The sequence below is a fragment of the Cicer arietinum genome, chromosome 4, assembly GCF_000331145.2.
Source record: "Cicer arietinum cultivar CDC Frontier isolate Library 1 chromosome 4, Cicar.CDCFrontier_v2.0, whole genome shotgun sequence".
In the NCBI taxonomy this organism is placed as follows: Eukaryota; Viridiplantae; Streptophyta; class Magnoliopsida; order Fabales; family Fabaceae; genus Cicer; species Cicer arietinum.
The window spans coordinates 19,469,792-19,488,183 of record NC_021163.2 but is presented as its reverse complement, the minus strand read 5'-3'; the positions used below and the strand labels follow the sequence as shown (position 1 = coordinate 19,488,183).

The 18,392-nt window shown below is 28.5% G+C and overlaps 2 protein-coding genes across 3 annotated transcripts; one reads left to right on the top strand and one right to left on the bottom strand.

Annotated features, from left to right (window-relative positions):
- Positions 1-1,916: 1,916 nt before the first annotated feature.
- On the bottom strand, positions 1,917-6,260 carry LOC101514458 (protein REVEILLE 8-like). Of its 2 annotated transcripts, XM_004497398.4 has the most exons (9): positions 5,912-6,257; positions 5,768-5,825; positions 5,555-5,678; positions 5,156-5,323; positions 4,485-4,595; positions 4,283-4,392; positions 2,895-2,954; positions 2,262-2,390; positions 1,917-2,181 (listed from the first exon to the last, which is right to left on the bottom strand). In XM_004497398.4, exons 1-8 carry the CDS (start codon positions 6,049-6,051, stop codon positions 2,283-2,285), a joined length of 879 nt encoding a protein of 292 aa, XP_004497455.1. In that variant the 5' UTR covers positions 6,052-6,257; the 3' UTR covers positions 1,917-2,181; positions 2,262-2,282. The 2 variants fall into 2 exon arrangements, with proteins under 2 accessions (XP_004497455.1, XP_004497454.1); XM_004497397.4 differs by having other exon boundaries at positions 1,917-2,390; positions 5,912-6,260.
- Positions 6,261-15,071: 8,811 nt separating this feature from the next.
- Positions 15,072-16,596, top strand: LOC140919980 (protein FAR-RED IMPAIRED RESPONSE 1-like). The gene is made up of 2 exons (XM_073367276.1): positions 15,072-16,241; positions 16,353-16,596. The coding sequence occupies exons 1-2, from the start codon at positions 15,565-15,567 to the stop codon at positions 16,594-16,596; spliced, it is 921 nt and encodes a 306-aa protein (XP_073223377.1). The 5' UTR covers positions 15,072-15,564.
- Positions 16,597-18,392: the final 1,796 nt, after the last annotated feature.

Below are 18,392 nucleotides of genomic sequence, written 5' to 3'. Positions count from 1 at the left end.
ATTTTCTCGTAGTGCGATAATTATTGCACTAAATCTATCTATAGGACACTGTTAACGAAGATGTGCATGCAGAAAATAGTGGCAGCGCTATATTGATGAGAACAGGAATCTTTTTAATTTAACAAAAAACCGATAATGCTAAGTCCTACAAATGAAACAGAGCTTTATATCTGTAACATCCCCTTACCGTTATTGCTAATATTAGTTGTGATTTTTCCGGATGCAGCCTCATTTCCAGTATCAATTGAGTTAGGTTATATAACTAGAGAAATTTCCATTCCAACCTAGTTGCAAAAACCGCATTTCCAGATTGTTCAGTAGTCCAGCTCAATGGTGGATCTTTACGTTGACTAGGGTGGGCGGGTCGATCCCCAACATTTAATATATATACCAAGTAAAAATAATTTCAGAAGTTGGTTTATTTCATTTTGTTAAAGTAATAAAAAAATTATTGTAATCATCATTTTAAAACTTGTTAAATATATATTAATTAGAGGGTATTAAAAAAATTATAATATTTAATATAATCAAATTAATAAAATTTTATTTATATTTAGGACAATAAAATATTTTTGTTGTTGTTATTTATATTTGAGATTGAATAGGATATATAATACTATAATTAAATATACATTAATTAGATGGTATAATAAAAATTGTAATATTACATATAATCAAATTAGTCAAATATTGTTTATATTTAAGACAACAAAACATTTTTTTTTTGTTATTTGTATTTGAGATTGAATAGAATATATAATACTATATAATATAGATACAATTGCTTTTACGGTCCTTTAATTTAATTTTAGATAACATTTTAGTCTTTTATTTTTTTAATTTGGTCTTTTATTTAATTTTATTATAAAAATTCAAAAATATAAAGAATAAAAATATAAATTTATGTGAAGATTTGAGTTATAAATTTGATTAAATTTGCATTATATTGAAGCTGATAATTAGTTTTATGAGTTTTGTTTGAAAATTTTGATGAACTTTTGTAAGCAAATGATAAAATTGTTAACATTTTAAAACATACAAGATTAAATGGTTTACTTAAAATTAAATAAATGACCAAATTGGAAAAAAAAAAGAATATAAATGACTTAAGTATTATCTGAAATTAAGTTAAGGAACCGTATGAACAATTATGTCTATAATATATATGAAGAATTTACACTTTGTTGCAATAGCTTAATAATATTTTGAAAATTGAAATTAATATTTTTGTAAATTATTTATATTTTCTTGAGCAAGATATAGATTAAAGTTCCAACAAAATCAAAACATTTGAGTCACAATTTTGTTTTTTGAAAAACAATGATTTTAATCAATAACTAATTTCAATGAGTTTAATTATTATGCATTGATAATGTAAAAAGTTTTACACATTCCAATCTTTGTAATTGTGACTTTTAATATAACTATAATAAAAGTCAAGGTTTCTAATGATTCAGTAGCTGAAATTGATTGACAATGTAAAAAATTGGATGACGATATAAAAAACATTTACATTGTCAATATATAATTAAATCCATTTATATATTGTTTATTTTATTTTACTTCTCCCATAAATATTTTTGAAGCTCTTGCCTCTGATTCTACTAGGATGTCTCACTATGGCAAGGGAAACATGTAATATGGCGGGCTTCTCCCACAGGGATCGATAATATTATTTAGAATTCTTCTTCAAATTAGGTTTGTCTTCCTTATGTTTCTTCTTGAGCAAATCAACTTTTTTTTCCCTAAGATTTTAAGAAGGAAAAAAGATGTAGTGATATACTGAATTATCAGCTAAGTGAGGGAGTTGATTAATTTGCAATACTTCAAAGGGACAAATAGAAGACGCTAGATCTTTGTTCCAATAATTCCTGTATTTTGACATAAAATGATTTTAATCTTTTACTCAAAATTCATTTTAGTCCTATAATCTTTGATATATTTCTACCATTAAAAATATGTCATAATACAACAGATTTACGTAATCACAGCAGTACAAAAATTATTATGGACCATAAAAATAAGTTGAAGAATATGTTGTGCTCTTGAGCTTTCTAACACATACTATGCTGGCTGTGGTTACAAAAGGAAAACACAACAGTTAGATTTACTGGCTTTACTGCTGAGTGCATGCAAGACATTCCAATGCCTCATTCTTCCATCCAACTTTGACCAAACTAACTGTAGAAGAAGTGTTATGAAAAAAACAAATATGAAAGCAAAAGAAAACTACAAAATATAAGAAGAAAAACACACTCCACCAATTCAAAAATTGCAAGTGGTTAAGTGGTTTGACATGCTACATCATTTGTCTGCTTCTTGACATCAACTCCTGCAGTAACTCCTACTGCAACATCGTCATTCTCATCATATGTTGACAATGCCTTCTTCTGAATAACAAAGTCATAAATATAAATTAGTCAACTACCATATTCACAGATAAATTACACAAATTTTTCACTGCACTTCATTCTTGGGTTGTATATATCACATATATAGCAAAGTGGGAGTGATATTTATGGGATTGGCATTTCACCTAGATGAACTACAGTTACGAAATATAATTAGAGAAATGCTAGCAATACATCCGCTGACACACTCTTTTTTATTAGTTGAAATTCACATATTGTAGTGAGTCCAATTTCCAAAATAGTGAAATTCATTTTAATTTAAACCCGTATGGAGTGTGTTACAAGCATTTCTCGTATGATTAAATAGAATATTATATACTAATAGTGTAGATCAGCTAAACAAAATGATACTTGCCCCTAAAATAAAATTGATTGATATTTGGAAAGAATATAATTTACATTCCTTTCAAAATAAAACAACTTTTTTTGGCCAATATGTTTCAAAACTATATAATCATAACTGAGATTGATATTAAAACTTACAATGGGCTCAAAATTAGGGCTAGACAAGTTGATAGTGAGGTTTCTCATTAACAACAAAACCTGCACAAGAACACCATATATATACATAAGTCAGTAAACTGAGAATTAGAAAAACAGAAAGTTTGTATCTATGCAAAAATGTTTATTAACTCATAAGTCATGGTTTGCAGAAAAGATGAGAGGTAAGGTAATATGAGTGTGGGAAGTGGTATGTTGTTTTGAGCCTCTTAACATTGAGAATTGTGTCTCATACTTTCTTCATTCATGTACAGATAGCTTTCCAGGAATATATCAGAAGTTATGAAATATAAAACAATGATGACAAGCTTGAGTGTTAAACACATGTTGGCAACGATATTCAAAAGCTCACTAAGAGTCAATTTGGCCTAATAGCTTGTCCAGTTAGTTGCATAACAGTCAACCATCCTTTAGTGTAAAATATATCCATGAAACATGGGCTTCGACACAGATACCAGACACGTTGTAGACACATACAGCATAACACCACTAATGTCCAAAATATAGGACATATGTAGCTTTAGTAATCTTTAAACAGAACTTACCAGAACATAAAATTAACATGTGTTTCCCCATGACATTTTGATTAGTTTGTGTGATCTCATCTTATCTTGCTTCAACGCACTAAGTATATTCAAACCCTTATTGAGGCAAACTATCTTAAGCTACAAGGAATGGAACAATCTGCAACTCATCCCTATAATTCAATTTCAATCTATTAACATACCTTATAATGTTAGAGAACATTTAGGACTGATATTTCGACACATGTATTGGAAAAAACCCAATTCCGATATTGAAAAGAGATAAGGCCTAAAAAGAATTTATAAAAAGTGGCACTCTTCATCATACATTTCGGTTTTGTAAGGATGAGTTAGACCTAATATAAAAATCTAAGAACATGGTTCTTACTTTGAATCAAATTTGAATTAGCAGATAGAAAACAGATGACATTCACAATTAGTTGATTTTAATTCTGTCCACTTTGATATCATAAAGTCTTCTTTTCCTTAATTTCAAATCTTCTTTTGAAAGAATCAATCATTCAATAATGTTATCATATGTTTTCTTCTTTCCTTAGAAATTATTGTATTTTAAGACTTTTCTCTTGAAAAATGGTTTAGTCTGACCAAAAATAATCCACACATGTAGTAGAGTAAAATTATAATACAAAGATTATATCATTTCAAGCTACTAGGAGCCCATGAAAATCATCTTCCTCAAAATGGCCTCATCAACTTTCCTTGTTCTTCCTCGATAACTTTCCGATTATATAGCTAAGCCTAAGTTTCATCTCTTCAGTAACTTCTGTAAGAGTATGTTATCAGATTATATGATAATAAGTTTCATTAAAGTATTCATCAACTTACAGTTTCAAAATTTATAGGATCCATTTCCTTCAACTTCTGCACATGGCCGTTTGTATCCGGGTCAAAAACACTTCCAATGAAACCATAAACTTCAGCAAAGTCCGGCAAACCTGTGAAATATGATCACTAAATTCAATCTGAAAATGAATATGCAAGTATTTCTTCAGAACTTAAAATTTATGGATCGGTCACAGAAGATTACCATGTAACACAGGATTTTGTTTCCCTTGTTTTGGTATCTGAGACCTTGTAGTAGAGTCCCCAACACCACTAAGACCACTGTTGCTAATCCCCTTTGATCCACCAATATCAGCTGAATCAGTAACATCATATAACATAGTAAGTAGTGGCTAGTTCCTTTTTGTACAGCCAATCTAGACTGTTGAGTATTGACATCAAAATTCAAACAAATTAACATCAATAGAAAGAGAGTTGTGTCTGTACCAAAAAACAAAGAAAGAGAGTTGTGTTCACAAATTTCTCCAACAATTTAGATGATTAACATAGTTAAAATACATGGCTAATTAAGTTCAGTCGAATGGTTCATAAATATAACAAGATATTGAAACTCATTAACCATCCATCAAACACAATTAACCACGATTGTGAGCATCGTTAAGCACAATTTTCAGACATATATTTGAACACAAATAATAGTTAATAAATATTATGCAATACCTAAAAATCATGTATACTTAAACATAATTTGAACGATTATTGAATATGATATATATTTGAACATATAAAAATCGCGGATAATGACACTCAAAATCGTGGTTAACTTGCGACACATAGTTATATTAATTAGCCATCCACAGATAGATCCAGTGCACTAATTAACCTCATAATTTCTTTAAAAAGAAGTATTCCTACCTTCATTTCCCTGAAGATTGTTGAGTTCATCCTGACAATTAGTGCTGGATATGATGGATTCAGTATTCAAGAGCAAGGAAGTTTCATCCCATGCTACATACCCAGGAGGTACAAGGGTATTTGTGGAAGATCCATAAGCAATGGATGCTGGTACTAATGGCACCAAAACTGGCAAGAAATCCATGAAGTACCAATTGTTAGGGAGACATGAAATCTTGTGCTTTGTAAAATAAAACACCTTTTTTGTTCGATTAAAATACCACTAATAGTCATTTTACAACTGTTCTTAAAATGATTCAAGCTTTGTCCGTTGAAATTAGGAGGTAAAACTCCTATAAAAAAGCTGATATCTATAAATTTGAAGTTGAAAAGAAAAAGAAAAAAGAAAAAGAAAAGAACCATTTTTGGTAGCCTTTTGTGGATAAGGATGAATAGCTTTGCGCTTAGGACGAGGAGGAGGCACATGAGCAAGTGTTCCATTTTTTTGAACCTTTAAAAAGTATTTTTGAGCATGGCTTCGAATCTGAAATAATAATAAAGTATTAGTTAGTGAATAAAATAATAATATAGATATGATATTAAAAAAAAAAAAAAATCTAGGAAATATTGGACCTGAATAACAGTTTTGGAACCTACGAAATCTTCAATTTTCTTCCAATCTCTATCAAATCTGAATAAAAAGAAGAAGATGTGAGGAGTAATGGGGTGAATAGTAATAATATTAAAAAAGAGAAGAAGAGAGAAGAGAGAAGAGACAGTTGAAGAGCTTCAAGAAACTTGTCGTGTTCTTCATCAGACCAGCTTTCCCTTGACTTGGTAATAGTGTAAGGCTTTCTCACCTTCTTGGGATCAAAAGTAGTTTGTGTTGTTGACATTGAATCAGAATTGGAGTTCATACTTTGGAAAAACAGAGAACAACATAATAAAGCAAAGTTGGGTGTGAAACTGAAACATGTGCAACACAAGTTGTTATTTTTATTTTTTTAACTTTTAACTGATCCACGCATTTCATTTCATGAGAATCAACATTCAGAAGCACACAAACGGAACAGAATAATATTCTCCTCTCACGCACACTTTCCCGCTTGTTATTATTACCACTCAAATACATTCTTTAGGGGAGGACACCATAAAATACATTTATTCTATTCTATTCATTTTTTTTAATGAAGATCAATTTGCAATATAATTTTACTCTTTATTAAACTACTTTATCTACCATTTTAATGCTATTTATTTAATTAAAAAATTATTCTAATTTTACCTTTTATTTCAATTATTTTTTTTTGTTATTTTTAAATAATTATATAAATTTTTATGATAATAAATAATAAATAAGTATGTTAAAAAAAATTTGGCTGGAAATTCGAAATAATTTCTATTTTTTTCATTGTTTTCTTCAACTTTAGAATATTTCTTTTTTCATATGAGAAGAAACTTTAGAATCTTTTGAAACTTTTGTTTTTTAAAAAAGAATCTTTTTAAACTTTTTTATTTGTATTTGTAATATTAGAAAAATCACATTTTAAATATTTATATGAAAAGAAACTTGAGTGTCACTTTTGATAAATTCTAGTTCATTCAAGTTGACGGCGACGGATCACCACAATTTCGACCCGGACCAATAGATATAGATTCTCTAAATTTTAAAATACTTGAAGCTTTTAATTATTTAAGCAACGTCCTATTAAAATAGAACATGAAGCTAGCTTTGTTGAGTCTAGTAAAGGAGAAATTACTTCTGAAATTCACCTAAAAGGCATTAGCTCAAGACATATTGAAATTTAAAAAATTCAAATTCAATAAGATGGTTTACGAGTTAATTTTTTTTTTCCACCCAATTCAATTACACAATTGATTAGATTTGTTACTTCCTCTTAACATTTTTATAAGAGTCATATAAATTAGATATCAATTTTTTATGACTAAATTTTAACTAACCTATGCACTTTCACCTTCATGTTTCAATTAATTGGAAGCCCATGACCAGGGTGGATAAGTGCTCCTATATCATATAAAAGTTGAAAGATCAAAACCACAAGGAGTAATTTAGTTTAAAAAAATTGACTGCCATCAACTAAATTTTTTAATAAACATAAAATTAAGAATTTTGCTTATAATCAAAACCACAAGAAGTAGTTTACTACCTCTTATTATCATTATTTAACTAAAACATTAATTGAAAATAATTAAAAACATTTACACAAAATAAATAAATTTAATATATTATCTTTTTATTAATACACATAAAATATTTAAATACCCTTTATTATGTAGTTTGTGTACTTTAAAGTTTTGTAAGTTGAATAAAATAAAATAAATTGAGTAGAAAGATAGAATGGATAAAACCGAGTGTACTATAATTAGATCAATCATCTTATTTATATGGAGCTGACACGTGTTAATCAATGTGTGGTTTGATAGTGCCCGAAGCTTGGAAGAGTTGTTTGTTTAGTGGGTCCCACGTGGGTTCGGGTTCGGCGATTGCTCCAAGCCACAAGTTCTGGAACGCATTAGTGATAGTTGCAAGTATGTGTGGCCCCACAAGGATCATGTGCCTCTCACTAATTTAACGTTTTTTTCGTTACTTTTTGTGTGTGTGGTTGTATGGTCCTTGACACCTCGTTGGGTTAACATGTTGTTATCGCTTCTTGTTTTTCTTTTTCTAGTTCTGTTACCCATTTTCTACATGGATCATTTGTCTCCAAAAAATTGGTACACGTGGAACCAAGGTTATCCAAATGTATTGTGATGGCAGATTATTTTCTGACTTTTTGGGTAGGCTGCCAACATGGCCGAATCATAAATATATTTCGACAAAAATGATAATATATAACACTTAACATGTCTTTTTTGTGTTAGTTTAGATTGTCGAACAACACAATAATTAATGATAATTATAATTATGTTGACACTTCAATAACGATAAAATGCAGTATTCTAATAAATTATATTATACTTATTTTAAATACAATTAAAAAAATTAACATATTTGATTTAAATTTAAATTAAATATATTATTCTAATTGTTTATATTTAAGATCGTAAGAGTATAAAATTAAAATTAAATATAAAAATAATAAGGACTAGTCCAAAACCCAAATAAAGAATAATCCATATTATTGAAAACAAAAATTGAAAAAACCTAAAATGACATGTACGTGCTCCTAGAACACATGAATTAAAAATCTAAAAATTAATCTTTCCATATACATATTTATATTTTTAAATTCTTTAAAATGTGTTGTAAAAGCATAAATTAAAGAACTATGCATTTTTCATAGATATAGATCTAAAGCGTAAAAATAGAAAAATTATTATTAGACATATCATAATCACAAAATTATCATTGCAGTTTTGCACTTTATATTTTAGCTGAATTACGAAAATAGTCATCTCATTTTATTTATCCTCAGTTTTGGTCTTCTAAGGAGAATTTTAGTCCAAAACGTGATGAAATATTATTTTTTATTTGCGCTAGGTGTGCCTTAAAAAATGACATTTTATCAAATTATGAACTAAAATTCTATTTGGAGGACCAAAACTGAGAATAAAATGAGGGGACTATTTTCGTGATTCAGATAAAATAGATGACTAAAACTGCAATTAAATCTATCTTAAAAAAATTTTAAGAGAGAAAGAAAAAAAAATGACGTAGTAAATAAATATCATTGTTATAAAAAAAAACCTTAAAATGGTGTGGATGAACAAATCATAAATGTCAACAACAAACTAACTTTTTACTAACTACACCACCCAGGTTGTGCTAATTTTTTTTACTAACTACACCTAAAACTTTTTACTATATATATATTTGATAGTTGGTTTAAAGCAATTATTGATTGTAAGATGAATCTCACTTCTCCCTCGATGGATCTAGTTACTTGTAACATATAGATCGAAGAACACAAACTAACGACGTTGTACTTTCGCTTATCATTAACATATTTTGGAGTATTTGATTTTTCAAGAATATGAGTTGTTTTGAAGATGACCATATGAATTTGGAACAAATCATTTATAATATCAAAGTAAGCACCTATTTGTCATTTACTAACTCTAAGGGATGCATGAGATCTTCTTCTATGCATTATGTTAGGATCCTTAAAGAATTCAACATTGCTTACCATGCGCGAAATGCTGCAAGTGATATGGAATTTCTTTCGTTGTCATGTGTATAATGCAATATTTATGGTGCTTCTATGAGTTTTTCTTGGTAGTTTTATTTGTGGGTACTTTTTAGAGATCATTATAGCTTGTTTTTTGGTGGATTTGCAGCAAACTTAGGAATCTAGTCTGCTCTTCATGTTGAACTTACTGCTATAATGTTGACTATTGAGTGGATGGTAAAAAGGGATTGGACTAATATATGATTTGAGTATGATTCTAACATCACTGTTCAAGCTTTTAGTGATCCCTTTATTGTTCCATGTCATCTTAATAATAGATAGAGTAGTTGTATTCAATTTATCATAAGTCAAGTTTCAAAATCACTCATATTTAGCTAATGCATTTTTTTTTAATTATAACTAATTTTATTTTATGAGATTATATGCCACCTTGTATTAAAGAAGGTTTAACATGTAATAGATTAGGGCTTCCAAATTTTCTATTTTGCATATGACTTGGTGTTTGTTGTTGTCAATTATTGCACCCCTTGTCCATCTTTTTTGATTTTATCTAATTGGACTTTCTAAAAAAAAGGTTTTTTAATGAGGCAGTTTGACATTTCAAATTTCATTGTTTTCTTGGGTATCAGCCTAGTCCCCCCAAGTTTTATTTTATTTATTATCATTAATACAATTGATTGAAGTGCTGCAAATGATAGATATATATCTAATGGTGTCAACATAGTTGGGATGTCTAGATAGCCTTGTGATTGTTTTGCACTCTAACTTTTAATTTAAAAAAATCAATGTTGTGAGTAGTGCTATTAGTAGATATTCATTAATGAGTAGATTCTTCACTTACTTACTTGAGTCTATAATAGAAAATACATACAATAGAATACTACTATATTTAGTCTCTTCTTCTATTTTCTCTCATTCATCTCTATTCTTCTATGTATTGATTTGATTAATTTCACAACATATTATCAACATGAGACTCTAACAATAGTAAGTCTAACGAATGTATATTTTTTATATTAATATTTTATATCATATTTATTTACTCCCTATAAATTCTGAAATAATTCAATATTCATGCATCCCTAATTTTGATTGACTATTACACGCAATTGATTATCATTATAATTTTGAATATAAAATATTTTCATTGCGTATTAACTATATTATTATTACTTTTCTTTTTCCATAATTGTTTTTTTTTCTTCAATTTTTTATATTTCATAGCAATATTTGATACTTTTTTCATTGTCTCAGATTTTTTTTAGTCAAATTGAGACACTTGTAAAATATATAAATACATCATTGGAAATACATTAGAATTTGTTTGTTTAATTTTTAAAAGGTTTAAATTTTGTTTCTCCAAGTACAAAATTTATTCCTTAACAAGTGCTCGCACTTGTTAGCTCGACACTTAATTTAACTTGTTAATCTTGTATATTTATTGTACAAGAAATTTATTAAAAATTTATTTGGTTTACATAATTATGATATATATGATAAATTGTAGAATAATTTAATAATGAAGTTTCTTTAAAGGATTGCAAGAGTGTGATTTCTTGGATCACCGTTTATGGAGAATTTTCTATAGTTCCTAAAGAACTAAAAGTTTAATAGTCCAATATTTGTGAAGTATTGGATAGATATTGTGATATCGTTTTTGAAGAACTAAAAATTTGATATTAAAGTATCATTGTAGGATTGTTCAAAAAATGATTTTTCTTGATAATTGCTTATGAAGATCAATTTTTTTTATATAATTCTTTGAAGGTCGAAAATTTTAATATTGAAGTATTCATGTTGGATTGATCAAAGTATGATTTCCTTGGTCATCATTTAGTGATTGAGTCCTTGAAGAAATAGTCTTTTATACCTATAATTAAAATATGTAAGATCTATTTGATCTTAGTATGATTTGGAACAAAAAAAATTAAATGAAAAATATTTATGTCCCTTGAATATGTTCTTGAAGTAGCAAAAAATTTAATAAATATAAAAGATTTGTGATTGAGTTCCTGAAAAATTACACATTTAATCTATGATTGAAATTTACAAGACCTATTTGATCTTAATATTGATTTAAAAAAAAGAAAAATATATATTTTTGTGCCACTTAAATATGCTAGCAAAATTCAAAAAATAGTGAAATGTGACATGATAAATTAAACTTTATTCATAAAAGTGAATGATTCATACAACTTGCTTTGTATAACAAATATTGTGGTTAATGTAATTGATATACTAGAGATTACTATTGATATGATACATGTAAAAGTGCTAAAATTTCATTAATATTACCGATTATTAGGAATGAGAATAGGTTAGACCGTTCGTCAGATGTCAATGATTTGGCTTACTTATAGTCTAATCTATTTAATAAAAAGGTTAGACTCATGCTATTTTTAAAGTCTATTTATTTTAAGAGGTCAGACTTAGGCTTATAAAAAAACATATTAGGTCTGACAGGCTGTCCTATATATATTTTATTATTTATTAATGTTATTTTTTATTATTATTTATTAATAATAAAATTTTATATTTTAAAATCAATCAATTAGACAATCACTCAGTAGTTGTTCTATATTCAGTAGTTGTTCCATATTCGGTAGCGATTCTATATTCGATAATCGTTCCATATTCGGTAGCCGTTCAATTAGGCAATCACCGAGTAGTCATTTCATGTTTGAGAGATAATAATGGATGCATTTGTTTCAAGAAAAAATCTATTCTTTGAAACCAAAAATCATTTTTTAGGATTTAAATGGTGTTTGTTTCAGATTTTTTTTAAAATCATTTTGTTAGAAAAATTAATTTTTGTTTAATATATATAACTATGTAAAATATAACACTTAAGTGTTTTAATGTTAATAAAACTTTTAAATAGCCTTTCAGGTCATACTAGACTTTTAAAGGCAAAAAAAAAAAAAAAAAACCTATGATAGACTGTGTGTCATCAGACTTATGCCTAAAAAATCAATTATAGGTCAGACTTAGACATTTCAAAGACTGGTCTAACTTGACCTGACCTATTTTCACCTCTACCGATTATCATCATCTTTACTATTCTAAATATATATATATATATATATATATATGTGTGTGTGTGTGTGTGTATTATGGAGAATTATATCTTCTAAGTGTTACTTCTTTTCGTACTTATATTTGAAATTTTAAAATAAATAATAATTCAAAAGGAAAATATAGACCCTTTATATTATGTGTCCTCTCTTTTTCTTTCCTTCATCGCTATTTTCTATATTATACTTTTGATTTTATTAGTTTTACAACAGAGCATTTCAAATAAAAATAAAGTTAATAAAATAAAATAAAAGTAAATTTAATTGCTTTTACTCTATTTAATAGTATTATTACTAGAACAATATCAATAATATATTTTTTCTTTGTCAATTCATTTCATAGAACACATTATTCTGAAGGGCAATTTCAATAATACACTTCGAACTCTTTTTTTTTGTGAAATGCACTTACTACTTTAATCAGGTAAAAAGTACTTACTCTTGATTCAATGCTTTAATCAATATGATATAATTACTTTTGTTTTCCGATCGGAAAGAGTATGTTAATAGTCCTTGTTTGATTTTGTTTGTTTGTTGTTTTTGGAAGCTAGTTATCGTAATACATCTTAATGCATTTTAGAAATTTGTTTTAAAATATTATTTTTTATCACATAATTTATTCTAAAAATATGTTTTTTGAGAAGGTAAAATTTTCATTTTTAAAATTTTGAAGCACAAAAATTTGTTCTAGGAAGTTTAAAGAAAACGAGTTTGAAAGTGTCTATGATTTCTAAAAGATGGAGGAATTTCGGAAAACGGGTTTGGTTAGCAAAATGAAGGGTGTATGTAGCAATTTCCCCAACAAATTGATATTAAACTAAGGAATACAACACATGAATATCACGCCGAATACATTCTTGTCTCTAAGTTTTCAAAAATCTCCGATTTTTATTTGGATAATTGGATTAATCAAGTTAGATTTTTTGTTGTTGTTTATTTTTAAAAATACACATTTAAATTGATCAATTCAAACATACATTTAAAAATAGATAGTTGGCTTTTGTACCCCTCAATTTATCTTATACCCCGTCATTTAAAAAATTTATGTTTAAAATGTCCAAACTACCTTTAATAAAATTGTAAAAATTTAAAAGAATTTTTTTTTTACCGGGAATTTTATGATAAATGAAATTTCCGGTAGTTATAAATGAAAGAATTTTTTTACCGGAAATTTTAAGATGAATGAAATTTCCGGCAGTTATAAATGGAATTTCCGGTAGTTATAAATGAAAAAAATTGTTTACCGGAAATTTCAGGATGAATGAAATTTCCTGTAGTTATAAATGAAATAATTTTTTTACCGGAAATTTTAGAATGAATGAAATTTTCGGTAGTTATAAAAGAAATTTTAGAATGAATGAAATTTCTAGCAGTTATCATTATTATAATTTTGTTAATTTTTATTTATAAAAAAAAGTTATTATAATATAACAAGTTGTTTTTTTTGACTCATCTATTTAACCGTATTTTTTGCTCTAATTTAATGTATTTTATTTTAATAATAGAATTTTGATTTTTTAATTATTTTTAATTTATTTAAAAAATCAAAATACTATTAATAAAAAAAATTAAATTGAAGAGAAAAAAAATACATCAAATGGTCGACTAAATGTGCCACAAACAAAACGTGTCCTTAATATTTTGCCTATAAAATAACAACATATTTTCTTAACAACTCACTCCTATTTTTATTGCGAATATTTTATAAAATAACAACTTGTTTTCTTAACAACTCTCTCCTATTTTTATTTCGATCTAATAAAAAAATTAATAAAATATTGTTAATATAATTAAAAAATAATAGTAAAAATATTTAATAATATAAGTTACTTTACTTTATTATTATTATTATTACTTTTATTATTATTATTATTAATATAATTTATTTAATTAATTAATTTATAAATAATATTTGGTATTTTAAAATATTATAATTATTTTTGTTTTACTAATAAACAATTTTGTAATTGTATAAATGAGAAGAAAAAAAATTTGTAAGCCTAATACATGATGGCATCGTGGAGAAATTTCAATGAGGAATGAAATTTTCCTCTTGTAGTTATAAATCAATACCGGAAATTTCAAATTTCCGGGTGGTACTCCCGGAAATTTCAAAAATGAAATTTTCGGTATTCATTTATAACTACCGAAAATTGCATTCAGTCTGAAATTTCCGATAAACAACATTCTTTCATTTATAACTACCTAAAAAAAATTCTTTTAATTTTTTACAGTTTTATCAAGGGTAGTTTGAATATTTAAAAATAAAATTTTTAAATGAGGGAGTATAGGATTAATTGAAGGGGTACAAAAGCCAACTTTCTTAAAAAATATAGAGGAGAAGAAACTGCCTAAATAAGATATGAACACTCCAATGTTTCTGGACCAAGCCCATTGTAGTTGCAAAAATTAGAAAAATTTCCCCTGTACCCCCACAGTTTGCCTTGTACCCCCAAAAAAATTCGAAAATGCCAAAACTACCCTCAATTTTTTTTTTGTTATTTCAAAGAATTTTTATTTTTTTTTTAAGTTTTTTAATTTTTTTTAATTTTTTTTAAATGTTAACAGATATGGATAATCCACTACTATTAATGGACAAAACATGCGTCGATACTACAAATATTTTTGACACAGATCAGGTATGAATAAATATATTTAATATTAATATTATAAAAATATATTTTTGTGATTAATTATAATTATTTTATTTCAGATATTTGATTCAAGGGATACTGTTGTGAAATGGGCAAAAGAAATTGGTATAAAAAATAAAGTTACCGTTATTATCAGAAGATCAGATATAGAGACGGGTGAGAAAGGACGGAGAAATAAATTAATATTAGGTTGTGACAAAGGGGGAAAATACAAGTGTGCTGCTAGTTCTATTCGAAGTTCAACAAAAAAATGTGATTGTCCTTTCAAGCTTAGATCAAAACCATTAAAAGATGGTTCAGGATGGATAGTTAAAGTAATTTGTGGAATTCACAACCATGAATTACCTGATACTTTGGAGGGGCATGCATATGTTGGGCGCTTAAATGAAGAAGATAGAAAGCATGTTCATGAATTAACAAAATATAATGTTGCACCGAGACACATATTACTCTCATTGCAAGACCGAGATAAGAGTAATGTTACTAAGATCTCACAAATATATAAACAGAGAAGTATCATTCGATTGCGCGTGAGAGGTAATAGAACAGAGATGCAACATTTATTCAAGTTAATTGAAGATGCAAAATATGTGTGCTGGAATAGAAAGCGTGAAGACTCCGATGTTATGAGAGATATTTTTTGGGCGCATCCAGATTCAGTGAAGTTGTTGAATTTGTTTCCGATTGTGTTGATTATGGACAGTACCTACAAAACCAATAAATACAGAATGCCATTACTTGAAATTGTTGGTATGACATCAACAGAGAAAACATTTGTAGTTGGGTTTGCTTATTTGGAATGTGAGAGGGAAGAAAACTTTTGTTGGGCATTAGAGAGACTAAAAGATTTGTTTGTTACACAAAATAAATTCCCTCAAGTAATTGTGACAGACAGAGATCTTGCGTTAATGAATGCAGTTGGCATTGTGTTTCCACATGCTGTTAATTTACTTTGTCGATTTCATATCGAAAAAAATGTTGGAGCAAAATGCAAGCAATATGTCTTAAAGGATAGACAAGAGTCAATATTGAATATGTGGAAAGACATTATGTATTGTAGTAATGAAAAAGAGTATATGATGCGCTTGCATATGTTTGAGCAATCATGTGTTGATACTAAAGTGTTTGTTGATTATGTCAAAGAAACTTGGTTGACTCCACATAAGGAAAGATTTGTTGAAGCATGGACAAATAAAGTGATGCATTTGGGGAACACAACGACTAACAGGTATTTAATATAATTTTATTATATATTGTTGAATTTTATTATATATTGCTGAATTGTATTATATTATAATTTTATTATATTTTCTAATGTATCTGTAAAAAAAATTTACAGGGTTGAGTCAGCTCACTGGAAACTGAAGTTAATGTTAGAAAATAGCATGGGTGATTTGTGTAAATGTTGGGAGGCTATGAACAACATGATAAGGTTGCAACATAAAAGAATCAGAGCCTCGTTTCAAAAAAGTTTTTATGATGAAGAGCATGAGCACAAAAATCCATTTTATCAGAGATTGAATACATTTGTATCAACAGAAGCTCAAAGACGTATTGATGAAGAATACGACAAAGTTGAGTGAGTGTGTACTGACAAATCTATATGTGGGTGTTCTCTGAGAAGGACATACGGATTACCTTGTGCTTGTGAATTGGGACAATATAAATTAATGGGTGAACCAATTCCTCTAGATTCTGTGCATATTCAATGGAGAAAATTAAGCATGGAATGTGAACTCACTCAAGACACAGAAGATGGATCAGAGTTGGATATGTCTATTGAGATGAATGCCTTATGGAAACGCTTTCGTTCACTTGATGTTATTGGGAAACGAGTGTTGAAGAGTAAAGTGCGTGAACTTGCTTTTCCAAGTACAAGTTCAATGTGTCCAAAGCTTTATAAAAGTGAATATACAACTCATCATCTGGACTAGCTTGATGTTGACTCAATCCCTGTTGTATAAGATCACCGATCTGCTGTAGGATAGGTGGCGGCTGTGAACTAGAAGCATCTGCACTGGTGGGCGGTACACTATAACGTGGGACCTGAGGTACACCATCTAGTCGCACCAGCAGTGGATGAGACACCTGATAGAACCACTCCAAATATCCATCTTCACACTCAGATGGATATGTAGCTGGACGAAGCTTGGGAAATAGCTCTGTCACTGGCGTCACATATCCCAACCATTCCACATCTATATCAAATAATCTAGCAGGATCTGGAAGTGGCGGTGAAGGAATATATTGGATATATCCGAATTGTCTCAAACATCTCTCTGGTAGATATTTCACTACAGTGCTGCATAATCGAATGTGACCAGTATAAAGCGTGATATCATCAAAAGGAATGACACCCATGTGATTCTCCCATGGTCTCCATATAACATCTACAGGTGTCAATGCATCAATAATACTTCTGTATTCGTGGACCTTATGCTTGCCTTGCTTATATCACCATCTATTCATTCGGGCAAAACATTCCACGTCAGCACCCTGATCACCTCTATTACAAATATTCGGAAAATATTCGTAAATCCAGCACTGTTACAAATAAAAATATTAAATAATTAATACTAACAATTAAATACAACATAAATAAATTAAATAAATAATTAACAATTAATACTAAAATATAATTGATACCTGAAGCAGCGTCATATATCCACCTAGCTGTTTGGTGTCATAATAGCATGCATCTGAGAGGTAGTCATAAAGCACCACTAGTGAAGCAGTACCCCATGCATATTTATCTATACCATCTAAATATCTGAATAAAGAAAGGTACTTCGCATCAACTAGAGTATGACTCTTATCAACGAAAATAATACTCCCGACTAAATTCAATAGATATGCCCTAGCAGCACAATCAAACCTCTCTGTTGCACACTGCCTTCTGAACACCTCCTTCAACCAATCCAATCTATAATGTGCACCTCTAGTCTTTTTGGTCTCCTCCCAGATCTCTTCCGTGGTCACTCCTAATAGATGGAAGACAAGATTACACGTCGTTACTCTATCTACATCGGGTGGACTGTAGAACTCACCCCTAATAGGCAATCCGAGAAGATTGGCAACATCATCCAAAGTAATCGTCATTTCACCAAATGGCATGTGAAATGACGATGTCTCAGAATGCCATCTTTCAACAAAGGCAGATATCAAGTTGTTGTCGATCATCTTCAAACTACCCCGTTGTAATGGGTTCAGACCAGACAAATTCACCCAATTCTCTATGGGTCGCGGAAGTACCGGCGGAGTAAATTGTTGCATTTTCTTCCCATGCGCAACAATTTTCAACAATGGTCGCTCCTGTATACAAAAAAAATATATGATATTAAAATTAAATTTAGACAACAAATAATAATTAATTTAAATA